This window comes from Myotis nattereri (assembly GCF_964212035.1).
Source record: "Myotis nattereri genome assembly, chromosome: 4".
In the NCBI taxonomy this organism is placed as follows: Eukaryota; Metazoa; Chordata; class Mammalia; order Chiroptera; family Vespertilionidae; genus Myotis; species Myotis nattereri.
Window position 1 is genome coordinate 78,863,633 of NC_138079.1, and position 17,217 is coordinate 78,880,849.

At 44.8% G+C, this 17,217-nt stretch overlaps 1 protein-coding gene across 1 annotated transcript in view; it reads left to right on the forward strand.

The window, feature by feature from the left end:
- MYH16 (myosin heavy chain 16) overlaps positions 1-15,150 on the forward strand; it is a gene marked incomplete at its 5' end in the record, with an annotated part of 54,642 nt that extends 39,492 nt beyond the window's left edge. The window contains 12 exons of the mRNA XM_081088674.1: positions 49-245; positions 1,439-1,571; positions 2,649-2,865; positions 3,718-3,854; positions 3,947-4,050; positions 6,691-6,883; positions 7,960-8,163; positions 9,150-9,275; positions 10,261-10,431; positions 11,016-11,216; positions 12,266-12,493; positions 14,756-15,150. Of these exons, the coding sequence (XP_080944800.1) occupies positions 49-245; positions 1,439-1,571; positions 2,649-2,865; positions 3,718-3,854; positions 3,947-4,050; positions 6,691-6,883; positions 7,960-8,163; positions 9,150-9,275; positions 10,261-10,431; positions 11,016-11,216; positions 12,266-12,466 (1,884 nt within the window). The 3' untranslated portion in view covers positions 12,467-12,493; positions 14,756-15,150. The remainder of the gene's footprint in view (positions 1-48; positions 246-1,438; positions 1,572-2,648; positions 2,866-3,717; positions 3,855-3,946; positions 4,051-6,690; positions 6,884-7,959; positions 8,164-9,149; positions 9,276-10,260; positions 10,432-11,015; positions 11,217-12,265; positions 12,494-14,755) is intronic.
- Positions 15,151-17,217: the final 2,067 nt, after the last annotated feature.

Below are 17,217 nucleotides of genomic sequence, written 5' to 3' on the forward strand. Positions count from 1 at the left end.
CCGTGGAGAGACGGGCAGGCCTCTGACAGGCTCGTGTGGTCTCCACAGTCTCGCAGCACAGCTGTGGTGAGTCTCGCCAACACCAAGCACGACCTGGACTTGCTGAAGGAACAGCTGGAGGAGGAGCAGGGAGGCAAGACAGAGCTGCAGCGCCTAGTGTCCAAACTCAACACCGAGGTGACCACCTGGAGGACCAAGTATGAGACTGATGCCATCCAAAGGACGGAGGAGCTGGAGGAGACCAAGTGAGCTCAACTACTCCAGGAGAGCCGGGAAGGCCAAGGGGGTGGGTGGGCCCTGGGGATCTCACCACCATCAGCCACAGCTGAGACCAGAAGGAGGCAGATTACAGGTTCCTCTATAGGAGGGATAAGTGTCTAGAAAGGGGAGCCCACTCACCGCCAACGTTCAGGTTCCATCGTCAAAGGCTCTCTTACCTCATCCTCCGCCCTAAGTGCTAGGTCAGGCAGGGAAGTCAGGAGCAGGGGCTCCCCCTCCACGCAGCTCCTCTGCCTCTGAAGTGCTTAGGAAGCCTCCACAGGCCTGGTGGGTCTGGGGTGGAGCCTCTCTGTGATGCTGGCAGTACACAGACCACACTCCGTGGCGAAGGCTTCCACTCTGCCTTTCCCCAGCTCTGTGGTAAACGTCCTCAAGTCCTCATTCACAAACCAGAGAAGTGGGCACTCTGCTTGAAGGGCCTGAGGAAATAAAAGTGGACGCATGGATGTGGCTCTGAGCGGGCCTCTTGCATAAGAGGCTGCTTGGGTGCCATGGGCCCACCCACCCAGGGAAGCTCTGCATGTGAGCCCTGTGCCTCCTTGCTGTGCCTTCCACTCACTGGAATTTGTGGTGACAGGACAGCAGTAACCACTGTGCCTTCCAGCTGACACCAATCTTTTATCTAAAGATCTTCACAGATTGAGCCTAAATTGCCTTCCTGTAACTCCCACCTCCTGCCCCCAGACCTTTTCTATTTTCTACTGTGAGCTATCCAGGAGCTGCCTGCAGCTGCCTGCTCTCACTCCCAGCTACATCTAAATCTCGTCCCTCACCTCTCTCTGCCTGGAATCTCCACCCCAGACACCCACGGGGCCTTCACCTACCCTCCCTGGGGCCTTTGCTCATGTGCCCCCTCCCTGCTTTATTTTCTCCGTAGAGCTATGTCTGTCTGTCCCGCCTAGAACAGAACTTCCATGAGGGCAGAGATCTTAGTCTCCTGTGTTTACTGCTGCTTCCCTCATGCCTAGAACAATACCTGGCACAGAATAGAAACAATAACTTGTTGAATTAAAGAATGGACAGTGGTTGCTTCCTGTAAACATTCTGCATTCTGTCTGCATCTTGTCCATGTCACCCCAGAGTTCAGCGCCACACTCCCGGGCCCCCTGCCTGTGGGCTCCTATGTGTCCTTGATAGCCCCTCTTGCCCTCATCCATAGGAGGAAACTGGCTGCCAGGCTCCAGGAAGCGGAAGAGACAGCTGAAGCTGCCCAGGCCCGGGCTGCCTCCCTTGAAAAAAATAAACAGAGACTCCAGGCAGAAGTCGAGGACCTCACCATTGACTTGGAAAAGGTCAGAAGGTCAAAGCCTCAAAGGCTGCCTATTTGCTAGGTCAAAGGGGCCACAGAGAGCTGGATGAGACTGTCACATGTCTGGGGTGGACAGGAAGAAACAGTGGCCTATGAGGATGAAGCACAGGATCTATATACAGGCCCACTGAAAACAGGCTCCTGTTTGAATATGTGTTTATATATACTCATAATTCTAGATCTGAACACTCTACAAGCCACTATTTAAATAGACCCATGACGAGGATAAAACTTAGTCCCAGGAATCCATGTAACATATTATCCCTGTTCCCTATTCTCTCATAAAAACTATGTCCCACAGAGTTTGTGTGCTAAATATTCCTCTTTGCATCGTTGAGGGTCAGGCTGATTTGCCAGTCTTCAGCCGAATTAAATAAGATCCACTGCCTTTCCATATCAATCTGATCTTAGTCTAGACAGGACCATTGCTTCATGCCAACAGTGAAGGGCAGAAGGTCATATCCATGAGAAAGGCTTCAGAAAATCGTCCTAAAACCCAAAAAGGTTTTGCTCCTCCCAAATTAGAAAACGACACAGAAATTTACAAAATCTAGTATTGCACAGCAGCAAATATATAGTTACCAGAGAGTTATGAAAAAGATGAAAAATCTATGAAAAAATAATGCCTAAGAATAATCAGCTTTGATTCACAGAAAAATAATACCAAACCCATCTCTGAGTTGGACAATGGATGTATAATGTATATTAGTACATTATAGAGAAATACATTATGGGGAATTGGGTGAATGTCATAAATCTGGGAAGGATGTTGTGGCCCAGATTCCTCATTTTACACTTCAGAAAATTCTAGCCTAGGAAGGTAAGGTAGACTGCCCAAGGTCACCCATCTAGTAGCAGAAGTTTTAGAACTAGAATGTAGCTCTTTCTGACACCCTAAGCCTGTGCTTCTGCCATAAACGTTGAATTATATCCCAATCCCCAAGAAGTCTGTGGTCACCAGAGTCACTGGGGAAGAAGCGGAAAGGAAGGGAGGGGAGCAGCAGGAGGGGAAAGGGGCAGGAAAGTCAGACCCTCAGAGACCATCCCCACCTCTCCCTAGGCCAATGCTGCAGCTGCCGCCCTGGACAAGAAGCAACGGGTCTTTGACAAGATGCTGGCCGAGTGGCAGCAGAAGTGCGAGGAGCTGCAGGTGGAGGTGGACAGTTCACAGAAGGAGTGCCGCATGTACATGACAGAGAGCTTCAAGATCAAGACCGCCTATGAGGAGTCCCTGGAGCACCTTGAGTCAGTGAAGAAGGAGAACAAGACCCTGCAGGGTGAGTCAAGGGCAGACAGGTGGGCCTGCAGGGACAAAGACACAGCCAGAGCCCTCTTTCTCCCAGGCTCATCATGGGTTTAAGCAACTGGTACACAGTAGGTGCACAATAAATGTTTGTTGACTGGCTGGCAAGAGTTTTGTAGAAGCACTCGAGCACTCAGTAATATAACTTCAGGCAAGTGAATTACTTTAACTATCTGTGCCTCAATTTTCTCATCTATTAGATAGGGAAATAATACTGCCTTCCTTTTAAGGTTGTTGTGCCAATGAAATACAAAAAAAAAAAAATGTGTCAAGTCTTCACTTAGTAGAATAGCTGGTGATTCGAATTCAAATAAAGGCTCAAGAGATTTTATTTTAGCCCTTACATCTGTCATATGTCAGTAATATACACATGTATACATATTTCTTACATATAAGAGTTTCCGGCTGGAATTTGAGGCCTGGGGGGTGTTCTGGGGGGAGTGTCTCCAGAAAGGGAGGCCTTGTATATAGAACTAACAGCCCCTAGAGTTCTGGGCACTGGCCCTAAAGCTATTCTGTGCTTGCTTATTCTTCTCTGGGCTTCAGACCCTCATCTAGGGTGTCCCAAAATTCACACAAGATTTGCATTAATTGCAAATCTTGTGTGAATTTTGGGACACCCTATATAAAAAGAGGAGCTTGGATCCACTCAAGCCCTGATGCCCCACGAGTCTATGACTTGGAGTGTATTGCTTCTCTTTTGATACAGTGAGGCTAGGAGTGCCTGCTTCTGACCCCAGTGGAGAAATATCTGTGCCACATGCCATGATCCTGGGAAGCTGGTAGTCCTCATGAGCCTTATTAACAAGAATATTCTTTTTTTCAGAGGAGATAAAGGAACTGATTGATCAGTTGGGCGAGGGAGGACGGAGTGTGCATGAGCTACAGAAGTTGAAGAAAAAATTAGAGATTGAGAAGGATGAACTCCAAGTGGCCCTAGAGGAAGCTGAGTCTTCCCTGGAGGTAACCTCATGGCTGTCTCTTTGGGGTGGAACACTTGGCCAGGGTCCGCAAACCTGCTTAGCCAGAAAGACTGACATTTACATTCCTGGCAGGTTGAAGAGAGCAAGGTGATTCGAATTCAGCTGGAACTGGCTCAGGTTAAGGCTGACATCGACCGGAGAATTCATGAGAAAGAGGAAGAATTTGAAGCTACGAGGTAGGGGGCTGACAGGATGGGAGGCTGACTTGGATAGCATGATGGAGCAGAGTCCAGAAACCTGGGTCTCTGTCACTTACTAGTCATGTGATCTTGGGCAAATAAGATGAACCTCTCTGAACCTCAGTTTCCACATCTGTTAAACGGTAATAATGGTAGTACTTTATACAGATGGGGTACTCTGTGGTTAACAAACACTTGGAAATGTCTTACTTCAATGATTCATCACAAAACCCCATGAGATAATAATCCAATTCAAAAATGGACAAAAGACATGAATAGACATTTCTCCAAAGAAGATATACAAATGGCCAATAAACACATGAAAAGATGCTCAATATCACTATATATTAGGGAAGTGCAAATCAAAACTACAATTATATACTACCTCACACCCAATACAAGGGCAACTATAAAAAAAAAACAACAGAAAATAGCAAGTGTTGATGATGATGTAGAGAAATTGGAACACTTTTACACTGTTGTGGGAATGTAAAATGGTACAGCTGCTGTGGAAAACAGTATGGAGATTCCTCAAAAAATTTTAAATAGAATTATTATATGATCTAGCATTTTCACTTCTGGATATATACCCAAAAGAATTTGAAGCAGGGTCTAAAATAGATAATGGTATATCTGTCTTCATAGCAGCATTATTCTTAATAGCTAAAACATGGAAATAATCCAAATGTCCGTTGACAAATGGATAAACAAAATGTGATATATACATACAATGAAAAATTATTTAACCTTAAAAAGGGAATTCTGACACATAATAAAACATAGATAAACCTTGAGGACATTATACTAAGTGAAATAAGCCAGTTATAAAAGGACAAATATTGTATGATTCTACTTCTATGAAGTACTTAGAGTACTCAAAATTATAGAGACAGAAAGTAGAACAGTATTTGCAAGGGGCTATGGGGAAGGAAGAAATGGGGGTTATCATTTAATGCAACGGTTCTCAACCTGTGGGTCGCGACCATCGGAAAACACATATAGCATACCAGATATTTAATTACGACTCATAACAGTAGCAAAATTACAGTTATGAAGTAGCAACGAAAATAAATTTATGGTTGGGCGTCACCACAATATGAGGAACTGTATTAAAGAGTCGTGGCGTTAGGAAGGTTGAGAAACACTGAAATGGGTATAGAGATTTTTTTATAAGATGAAAAGAGTTATGTAGATGGTAGCACAACATCATGAATGTATTTAATACCACTGAACTATATGCTTAAAAATGGTTAGGTAGTAAATTTTATTTTATGTATATTTTGCCACAATAAAGAATTAGAAAAAACTACCTGTGAGATAGATGCAATTCTCCAACTAACAGATGAGAAGATGACAGCTTTCTAATCACCTCTCTGAGATGTGGAAAAGATTAAATTATAGATCTGAAAGCATGTTTTGAAGAGAAGCCCAATGACTCTATAGCCAGTAGGCTAAACCTGACACTCACCCTAAATTTCTAGCTATGCCACTGTGTGTGTGTGGGTGTGTGTGTGTGTGTGTGTGTGTGTGTGTATGTGTATAAAATCTAAAATGGAATGTGTGTGTGTGTGCAACAGCTTTATTAAGATATAATTCAGATACCATACAATTTACCCATGTTAAGGGGAAAATTCAATGGTTTTTAGTTGTGCAACTATCACTACAATTTAAGAACATTTTCATCACACCCCCAAAGAAATACCATTTACTTTAGTAGGCAAACTCCATTTCTCCCCCACCACCACCACCAGCCCCAGCCTTAGGCAACAACTAATCTACTTTCTGGTTTTTTGAATTTGCCTATTGTGAACATTTCATATAAATGGAATCATACAATATGTGGTTGTTTGTGACTAGATTGCATTTATTCCCACCTCAACAATATTAAATCCATAAACATAAATATTTTTCCATTTATTTAGATCTTCTTTAATTTTTTTCAATGTTTTTGCTTGTATTTATTTTTAACCCAAAATGAATTCCAATTTTGTTCACTTTTGAGAATGTCATGATATACTTGCCCATATCTGCAAATTGAATACACCTCAAAGTACTGCAAATCCAGCAACATCCCTGCACACAGTGGGTGTTCAGGGGTGAAGCAGAGGTGAGCATAATGTGGACAGGATCTTTACATGCTAATCATTTATTTGCCTCAATGAAACAATTATTTTTTTAACATTTAAATTAACTCCTCTGGTCCCCTCCTATAAAAGGAGATTGATAGGGTTTATATGGGGGCTCTATGGAAATGTTTATTATGTTAATTACAACATAATTAATATATATATTAAGAACAATCAATGACTTGTTTTGAAGATAAATATATATCTAACTTGTATAGTAAAAACTCCTATTTTTTAATAAATAAAACTGGACCTCAGCATCTAGGTTTGAATGCAAGTCATTGTGGGCTAAATGGATGACCTCTGGCATGTTTTCCATCATCCTGGAACTTCAGTTTTCTTGCAGGACTGTTTTTATGTTAAATGAACCGATATCACAAAAGACATGTGATAAACTTTCACCTTCCAACATGCTATACTCATGTTGATGCTCAGAAGTCTCATATCTAGGTTTAGCATAGACTGAATGTGCTTGTCCAGTACGTTAGGCCTTCTCTGCTTGGACTTGTAGGAAGAACCACCAGCGGGCCATTGAGTCTTTGCAGACCAGCCTGGATGCAGAAGCCAAGGGCCGGGCAGAGGCACTTCGCCTGAAGAAGAAGATGGAGACTGACCTGAATGAAATGGAAATCCAGCTGGACCATGCCAACAAGAACAACAGCGAACTTGTGAAGACACTGAAAAGGCTACAACAGCAACTCAAGGTAGTGACCTGGGAGGGGAAAGAACTAATCACAACGCAAGCCAACCCCAAGCCTACAGGCTTACGGAAAGCTAACTTCATGCATGTCTTCAGCTAGGATAAAGGCGAGAGTGAGAACGTGGGGTGGCTGGCATTCCAGGGGGCAGGAGACTTGGGGACTATAAATGAGAGGTCCCGCCCAGCTGGTGTGGACCGTGGATCGAGCATTGGCCTGCGGACTGAAGGGTCCCAGGTTTGATTTCGGGTCAGGGCACATGCCCGGGTTGAGGGCTCGATCCCCAGTGAGGGGAGTGCAAGAGGCAGCCAATTGATGATTCTTTCTCATCATTGATGTTTCTATTTCTCTCCCCCTCTCCCTTCCTCTCTGAAATTATTAAAATAAATAAATAAGAGGTCCCAACCACCATAGTCCATATCCAGGGCCACTAGAATAAGAGGGGAAAGGAGAGAAACAGGAAGTTGGACCTGTCTTAATTTTTACAATCATTTTATACTTATTATAAATGATTTCAGACATAGAAAAATAAATATAAACACCCATGTACCCACCACTCACTCACCTTAAGAAATAAACACAAATAGAGGTGAAGTCCTCCTTTATCACTCTTCATCATCAGCTTGGTCTTTAAAGCATGTATAGCTGGATCCACGCATTCAACATGTGTTTATTGGAGACCTGCTCTGTCCAGGCTCTGTATTAAGTGCTAGGTGTAGGAGAATGGATGAAACAACAAATACCTTTGCAGGTAGACAATAAGCAACAAATAAATAAAACTGTAGCATAAAACATGGTAAGTGCTATGGAGAAATAACAAGACAGGGGAAGAGAGATGGGGATTAGCCAGTTGAGGTGTAACTGTCAAAGCTCATTGAGGAAGGACTCTTGAGAGGCCCTGCTGTAAACACCAGGCTGTGACTCGCTGAGGGCAGGTCTATGCCTCACACTCTTCCACTGTGGCCTCCATTTCCCCATTTCCACCCCAGCTCCCTCCAGAGCCAGGTCTGTGAAGATCAGAGCACCCTTAGTCCTGGCCAGCCCAAAGAGATGAGCTCAGATTGTGTCTTCTTGTCCCCCAGGATCTGCAGGTCCAGATGGACGAGGATGCCAGGCAGCACGAGGAGCTACGGGAGCAGTACAACCTGCAGGAGAGACGCCTGAGCCTGCTGCAAACGGAGCTGGAGGAGGTGCGCTCAGCCCTGGAGGGCAGTGAGCGCTCCCGCAAGCTGCTGGAACAAGAGGTGGTGGAGATCACAGAGCGACACAATGAGGTCAACGTCCAGGTAGGATGGTGGCTCCCTGGGAAGTGCCATGGAAACTCATACTCAGGATGCCAGAGTCAGTCCAGAATGGTGCCCAGACCTGTGAGCTCCCTCAGAATTCAGAGGCAGCTAATGTCCTCGTTCCTCAAGTCCTCGAAACTCACCAGCAGAACTTTGTTGTTGTTGTTATGGTAAAAAATAATAATAACAACATAAAATGCACCATCTTAGCCATGTTCCGTGCACAGCACAGTGTGTTAACTACATGAACACTGTTGTGTACAGCTTTTAAAGACAGGCTCCCAGAGACTCCCCTGGAGATTCTGATCCAGTGGGTCCATGGTAGAATCCCAGAAATCTAAACTTTTAGAAACTCCTCAGAAGAGTCTAAGTATTAAGCCAATTTTAAACAAGTGTAGCTGAGGCTAGAACTTCACAACTGGGAGTGATCTAGAATATTCCAAAATGAAGAAAAAAATGGCCAAAGAGTTGAGTGGTTTATCCATGGTCAACATTGAGAAGCCCTGTCTGCTCCTAATGGTAACACCAGTACTGCTTACTGTTCACAGTGCAGTCCTTTCCTGGCATGGCTTAATACTTACTCATCATCTCATGTGAATTTACCAAATGAAAAAATGTACATGGGACATATAGGGGTTATCCCATTTAGAGGCTGGAAGACCAAAGCCTAGAGGTAAGGAATTTATCCATGTAGGTGGAAGTACCCAACCTTGAATTGGGTTTTCCAAGTTCTGAGTTCAGAATTTTTCTAGAGCTGCCCTCCTCCTCAGGCCTAATGATGTTATTCCTGGGCTCCTCATGATGCAAATTCTGCTCTAAAATCCAGAGAATACAGAGGAAAGACCCTCACTCCAAGCAGGGTCCTAGAGCCATTTCCTGTTAGGGTGTCTGGCAAGTGTGTCTGGGAGAGGGTCATTTTCTTTCCTGGAAACAGAAGGGTTGTGCAGATTCCTGTCTCACAGCAATTCTTTCATTTCCTCCTCCAGAACCAAAGCCTCCTGGTGGTCAAGCGCAAGTTGGAATCAGATGTCCAGCGCATCTCCAATGAGCACGAGGAGCTCATCAGTGAGTTCCGCTCAGCTGATGAGAGAGCCAAGAAAGCCATGACTGACGTAAGTATGTGCACTACCTGCTGCTGGTGCGAGAGGGACAGGGCACCCCAGGCCAGGCCACCTGCTGAGGACCCAGCTACCCTAGGCAGGGAAGGCCACCACCTCTCCTTGAGTCACTATGGAGTCCTGGCACCCTGCCAGAGGGATATGGTCCCAGCTCTGGGGAGACCAGAGTCTGGAGGAATACTTACAAGCTACACATGATCATGTGAGAGATTAGAGAGTGCAGCCTGGGGACACAGACCAAAGGAGCCATCGATGTGGACTCATCTTGGCAGCCTTTTTGGCAAAGAGGAACATCAAACCAGCCTTAAAGGGAGGGTTAGTGGAAGGAAAATGGATGCTGCGACCAGGGGCTCAGGGGTGGATATTGGCAAGATGTGCTGCCAAGTATTTTTATCCCAGTATCCGTTTGGGTGCTCACATGGACCTTGAGTGTAGATACTATGTATCCCACTTTAGGGCTGAGAAAATACAGATTTTCTTTTCTCACGCTTTATTGAAATGCCAGGAGCTCAGGAACATGTTGGTCGAATTTGGTGGTATGTCTCAAGACATAGCACACAGTAAGTCCTCCATGAATATTTGTGTAATTAATGTAAGAAGAGTGGGTAAAATGACTTACCAAATGGGTACAGAACTCCACCTTCCTACTCTAGATCTGTGATTTTCCCACCCTCTGTGCTATGCCCCTCTTGGATGATACAGCAAAGAGTTTGGCTGGAGAGCACCAGGCTGGTGGGGTCCACAGGATTGGAAGGCCTGGCTATGAGTGCATGACCCTGCCTCCTCCCCTTGCACTTGGAAGGACATGGGAGCCTGGAGCCCCCTTGCATCAAACCCCAGCAGTGTGTTAGTGAGGTTCCTCAGGTCAACCCCTTGGCTTCCGAGCGACTGGGAGACAAGGTTCCTCACCTCTCAAAGGCACTATGAGCCTGGATGCAGACCCAGCTCCAGCTCGTGCTCTTCTCCTGGTCTCCCACAGGCTGCCCGCATGGCAGAAGAGCTCCGGCAAGAGCAGGACCACTGCATGCACCTGGAGAAGATCAAGAAGAACTATGAGATCACCATCAAAGACTTGCAGGCCAAGATGGAGGAAGCTGAGCAGCTGGCTCTGAAAGGAGGAAAGCGCACAATCATGAAGCTGGAAACCAGGGTGAGGGCAACACTGAGCTGGGCTAGGCGAGAGATATGGCCAGGCTGGAGTAGGGAGGAGGTCTTTTCCCAAAAAGCATGCCCAGCATTTGATGAGGTTATTCCAGAGCTGGGAAAGAAAAGGAAATTGAGGCAAGAGCTCTAATTTCTTTAGACAGAGGTCTGCTCTCCTCCTCCTCTCCCTGTCATCTTCCCCCAGAATTTCCTTAGCCCCCAAGCAGAGCAGTTTCCCATATATTCGTCCTCTTTGTTCCCAGTCTCGGCTTCCAACGTTATTCCTCTTACTGCTTACCTAAAATAGGCCTTTACTTCCTGGAATGTTGAAGCTGGAAGGGCCCAGGAGGTTTGGTCACCTTTTCTGACCCCTGCCTCTCCCATTTCTCAGAGGAGGAAACTTGAGGCTCAGGGAAAGTAACCAATTTACAAAGGGCCTGACCCCCCACCCCTCCCCCCGTCCAGGGCTCACCTATTCACCTCTGGATAGGAAGTGGACACTGTAGCCATGACATCCCTGTCCAAGGTCACTGAGGTCTGAAGTTCAAAAACATACATTTCCTCAGCCACACTCCTCTCCTCCTTCCTCAGATCAAGGAACTAGAGACGGAACTGGATGGCGAGCAGAAGCGGCATGTGGAGACAGTCAAGACTCTACGGAAGAATGAGCGTCGCCTCAAAGAGCTGGTCTTCCAGACAGAGGAGGACCACAAGACCAATCAGCGCATGCAGGAGCTGGTGGAGAAGCTACAGAACAAGATGAAGGTCTACAAGCGGCAGATTGAAGAGGCGGTAGGTGCTCACCACACATCCCTAATTCTCCCCTTCTTCCCAGCCCAGGTCTCAAGCCTTGATTAGAATTAACCACAGGAAAGGAATAAAGTATTGGCCAAAAGACGACTCCCATGAGTCTCATGTCTATGGCACTTCACCCCCACTATCATGTGAGAAGTGGACTGGACACTACACACTGGCAATAAGAATATGTAAAAACCAAACTTATCCTCCAAGAACACCTGTGTTGGGTGAAGTACCCACTGAAGGGTGTGCTCTAAAATCAGGGAAGGTCTTAGCTTCCTTTGTCCTTCTACTGACCCTGTGGCCTCTGCCAGGATAACCTCTCTTTTCTGGTCATACTGTTAAATACAAGGACTTGCCTTTATTTGATTCTCCTGATGCAAGGCAGGAAATCTGGTATTTTTAGTCCATTTCACAAGTGAGTAAACAGCCCAGTGTGGGGTATTTATGTTAAAGTCAAAGTCAAATGGTTGGCAAATAGTGGCTTCAAGTCTCAATCCTACACCACATGTCCACTTACTACCATCATCCAAGACATAGATATTTGACTCTGCTATCATTTGCTGCCAGTTCTGGGGCCACCATGTTGAACCTATCAGCCACTGACCTACTCAAAGCCCTTCCCCAAAGGCTCAATAGAGGCCAGGCATTCAGTAAATATGGTCTAAATAAAACAACTATGTCTTTACTGGGAAGACAAGGGGATAGGAAATGTGTGGTGGAGGCTATGGGGAAGAACTAAATCCACAACTTCCAAGTGGGGTACCAATAACTAATGCCTAAAACCACAAATTATAAAAGCAGCAACAGAGCACATTTTATTTAGAAATATGGATGTCAAGGCCAAAAAGAATTACCTAAAAGTATTGAGACAGTTGTCTGTGGTAAGCTGGAGGATGACCCTGACCCAGGACTGCTGTGTTTTGAAAAAGCCTTATTAGAACAATTACACTCTTAGATGACAATGCAGAGTAACAAACTGAACACATTTAACCAGAACAAGCCAGGTTCACATCCCACTTTCCACTGTGTCTTTGCTGCAGGAGGAGCAGGCCAACCAGACCTTTGCTCGCTACAGAAAAACAGTGCACGAGCTGGATGATGCTGAGGAGCGGGCCGGTATGGCGGAGACGGCTCTGAACAAGCTGCGCACCAGACACCGGGTAGCCGGCAAAGGCATCACCTCCGTTGAGATCATCCAGGTGTCCAAGACGGGCTCCTCCAAAACGCTTTCTGAGGAGTGATGTTCTCCATGGCCCAGTTCACAGCCGGTGCGTGTAGATACCACTCTCGACAGCCATGCTCCAAGTTCACCTTTCCTGCTTCTGTCCCTGCTCCGCTTTTTCAGACTTCTATGCTTCCTGGTTTCCAGGCTGTCATGCCCTGACCTCACACAATGAGAACCCAAAGCTTCCCGTCCCTTCAGCTGCAACACACTCTCTCTCGAATCTGAAAGCTCTCAGGTGTGGGGCTATTTACCTGTATCACAGGTGCTGGTAGTCAGGATGTGTCCCCATCTGAGTGAAAGCTCATTGAAAGCAGGCCCATGTCTGATGCCACTTAATACTAAGCCTGGAAAATAGGAGCTGAATACAAGCTTGCTTTCACTGGACAACCATAGGGACAATTGCAAGCTTGTAGGCAACGTGTGTTCATCTTTTACATCCCCTACAGTATCATTATTCTTGACGATCTCATCAATACTGGTTGAATTTCGGTATCTAGCATTAAGGAAATAATAATCATTGCAGTACCATTTCTTGGGCCTGAGTGCAGGTGGGATTTTAGAGGGACAATTTAAAATAGCCCTTTCTTATTTTTCTTAATTCAAAACCAAATAAAAAGAATACAGGAGACAAATTTGTAAAAGCTTTATTATGCTATGGTTCTAGATTGAGAATTTAATGGGTATCCATCATGGGCATCCTTATACTTCACCCCGAAATTAAAGTTACCTACAGTACTGGGGAGCAGCCCCTATTCCAAAGGGAGGAATGACTAGAACTCATCAATCATGCAGGTAGATCCAAAAGGAGCTATCAGATGGGTTTCCTGCACCATCCAGACCCAGGAGGCATTTCAGCTCCTTCCACCTGATAAGTGTTAGCCTCCAGAATTAGACACCTCATAAAGCATTTCCCCTGCCTTGGCTTGGTGACTGTTTATTCCTGGGGTCTGCTGGCCCTAGTCCGATTGGTCTCTCTCCACATCATTGTGCCAACAGCAAGCAGAGGTTAGAAGGCTGGGAGCCCTGGGGTCTGTTATCCATGTCTTGATCCATCCTCACTCTCTTATCCCATTTTCCCTGTTGGCCATAGGAGCAGATATGCCATCCGTAGCCATGAGATGTCCTAAGCAAACTAGCTCATGAGTCAACACTGAGTCAAAATCCCACAGAGTTTAGTTTTACAAATGGCATTATACTAAGTCCCACAATATCTATCAAGCTCTGAATATGGGCTAGGCCTGTACTATGGAATACAGAGATGAGTAGGAAAGACCATCCTCCCTTGTGGAGCTCAGAATCCAGTGGAGAGGTAGACACACACATCAATTAACACAAGGCTGTGAGCAAATAATCTGTGATGTGGTGTTTGCCTCTCCTGGGAAGGGATCACAGGGAATGAGTGACTGATTTAACCTGGAGTGGCTGGGTGGAGCAGCTCCACACTGCATGTAACCTGTACAAGAATCTAGAGCAGTGCCACTCAAGGGTGGTGCCTGTTTACCTTCCAAAATAACAGAAGTACAGAAACTAAGAGGACGTTTTTAGAAATTTTTATAGCAATTGAGACTGTATGACATCCATGGACAATATCAGTGTATTTTCTAAAAGTATGCTTCTGCTATTAAATGAAAATGAAAAAAAAACATTTAATAAAAATTAAAAAGAATAAACTGATCCCACACCAGGTAGAGAAGGAAAGAAGGGAACTTCAGCTAGAAGGTCCAACACATATGAAAGTGCAGAGGTGGGATTCACAAAAGGGTGCATCATGACTGGAGAAGAAGGGCTCATGATGAGGCAAGAATGATGGACAGGGAGGGAGATGAAGCTAGCAGGATAGGCATGGGTGAGGCTGTGAAAGGCCCTGTTGGGTGCAAGTATCCCACAATCTCCATAAGGAAATCTTGTTAATTTTAAAAATCAATTTGTGGGATGTAATGAGCAGTAGCTTTTCTTTCTTGGGAAGACACATCACAACAGAAAAACAAGCCCCTTGGCCCCTCATGAGACAACACAGGCAAGCTCATGGGGAGCATTGTACCCCAGGGAACCACACTCTGGTCCTCCCAATGGCCTGTGTGGAGTTCAGGCCTGCTTGAGCATGCTAAGCCCAAGGAAGGTTTATCTAAATCACCACAACCTTACACAGAATGAGCCAGATATGACCCAATGGTGTCCATTATGAGGGAGGAAGCCTGTGTAGAACCAGCCCAGGCATTTTTCTAGCAAGAAGGGGCAAAGATGTCAGAACTTCCAGCTCTGGCCCACAAGGATTTTCTCAACCTCTCTCTCTTTTGTCCTCTAGGGTGACACAGATCTCAACAGCAGACCATTGAGAGGAAAAATATATGAAAATGGAAAACTGGGTCTTCCTGAGAATGTTTGCGATGCAATGGAAAGTGCAAGCCAGGAAAAGACAGGTGCTAAAGAATAAAGATCGCTGTGGAGGGAAGTGGGTTGGGGACACAAATACCCAATAATTAGAGGAATTAAAATTAGCATGGCTTCCCTAAGACTGTATCAAGCTGTGTAAGCACTTGGAAAAAAATAACAGTGGGTCTGTTTCAGTTGAGAACCTACATATTCATGTCAAGGATGGAATATGTAAAGTCTGTGTGACCTGGCTGTTCTCTAGAAATAATTCCTCACATGGACAATTTTAATGACTTGTCCCAATGCAGCTTAAATAAAAGGAATATGAAAAATAGACTGACTGGAGGTTGTTTTTAAGTGAAGAATTTTTATTTTTCTACAACTTCCAAATCCAAAGGCAATTTTTACAATATATCAGCGTTCTGTAGTGTCACTATATCCTAATTCACAGGCTTGTTTCTATTGAAACCATGAAAACTATGAAGTCTTAGTGATGTTCTTTGCAGATTTTGAGAGGGTAGTCTTAGAGATATGAAGACAATCTGGGTTTCATAAAGTTCAGGAAGGTATGGAATCCACTGAAAGGATGGTAAGATCCATCCTGGCTGATACATGAGGCTTCCAAATGATCCACCTCCACATCTTCTAGAATGTGTTCAGACACAGGTAGGTCAGCTCCATAAAGGCAGATTGTTTTGTTTTACTCATGGCTACATTCCTCAGCAACTAGAGAGTATTAGGCCTAAAATAAGCACACTGTGACTGAATGATAGAGAACAAGTGGCTCCCAAAGTAGTCCTTCCAGACATTACCAGAAAGTTCTTCCTTAAATCAAGCTGTGATCTGCCCTATGGCAGTATCCCCTTGCTAACCCTGGTTTTGATGCCCAGGACCCTGCAGAACAACCTTAATGGAAGACAGTTCTCCAGGTTTTCTCTTCTCCAGGCTGAATATTCCTGGGTCCTTCAACTACTCCAAGTATGACAGGGTTTCTGCTGTCATCTTCTAACACTACTCGATCCTGTTCCTCTCTTCACTTTCCTAGTCTCCAGAGTGCAGGGGTAGCAGGGGCAACACTATGAGGGCTCCTTGCCAGTTCACAGCCCCTAGAACGCACCTTTCCTCAGCTCTCTGAAAATGGTGTCTTCCCTTTGACTACTAGCAGTCTGACAACTCTCTAATTCACTGGCAGACAGAAATCATTATTTAAGCTGATAGAAGAAGGGATAGTAATATTCCATTGGTAGTTCCCTCTCCATCTTCACATAGGCCCATATCACCCTTGTAATGGTTCTAAACGTGGTGCTCTCAAGCTGTTTCAGAGGAAACCAGGTTTGATTCCTTCTGTGAAAACGGACCAAGTGTGAAGACACTGCCCTCTGGTGGTAGAGTCTCCAAATGCTGTGTGTGAATTTCCCGTGTGTGAACACCAACTCACAGAATCTTAGAATTATAGCATTCTTGGGTTCAAAGGGACATTCAGAGGATGTCCAATCCAACTCTCAAGCAGTTGGAGATTCCCCTCCATAACATCTCTGAAAAAAATGGTTATCCAATTTTTACCTGAATCCTTCCAGCCAAAAAAAGTCAGCCAATTGCAGTTTTGACTGATAAGCATGGTTCAAAAGTCCCACCTACTCTTAAACCAGAATATGTTTCCTTCTATTTTGCCATTATTTTGATTTAGTATTCACCAGCAGTATGAACTTTGGGCAATTTAACCTAGCTCACCTCCTGTTTTCTCAACTATTAAATGGGGAATAATAACAGCATCTGTCTAATAGGAATATGAAGTTTAAACAAGATAACTTGGCATAGAGCCTATTATGTTTGACACTTGGACTTCTGCCAAGTTTTCTTCTAGCTTTCCAAAGGACTTCAACACTTGACCTTCCAAGGGAGGCTTGGCTGGGCTGACAGCAGCAGGTCTCTAGCTGGAAAAATGCAAGGGGCATTCCATGAGGTTTTAAGACTTCATTGTTTCCTGGAGGATGGTCTACTCTATAGTACACACACACACACACACACACACACACACACACACAGAATTCCAGAGCAGCTCCTTACTTTAGGGAGGTGGGTGGCAGGAAGGAGATGTAAACAACTCAGTGACTTGCCCATAACCAGTTAAAAACAGAGCTACAAATTCTTTGTAGCATGAGATGAGGTGAGGTTTCTAACCCAGTATTTATAAAAAAAATGACTTCACTTAATCACATATGCTGTTTTTGCCTAAGGACATATAATTTCAGAATAGCCTAAAGGTTTAAAATGATATAATCAATAGCCTTGAAAATATTATTAGTTAGTATCCACAATAACTGAAATCAAGGCACAGGCACCATGTTTTAGGAAATGGAGCAAAGATCATTTAAATGATTTTGCTAAATGTTT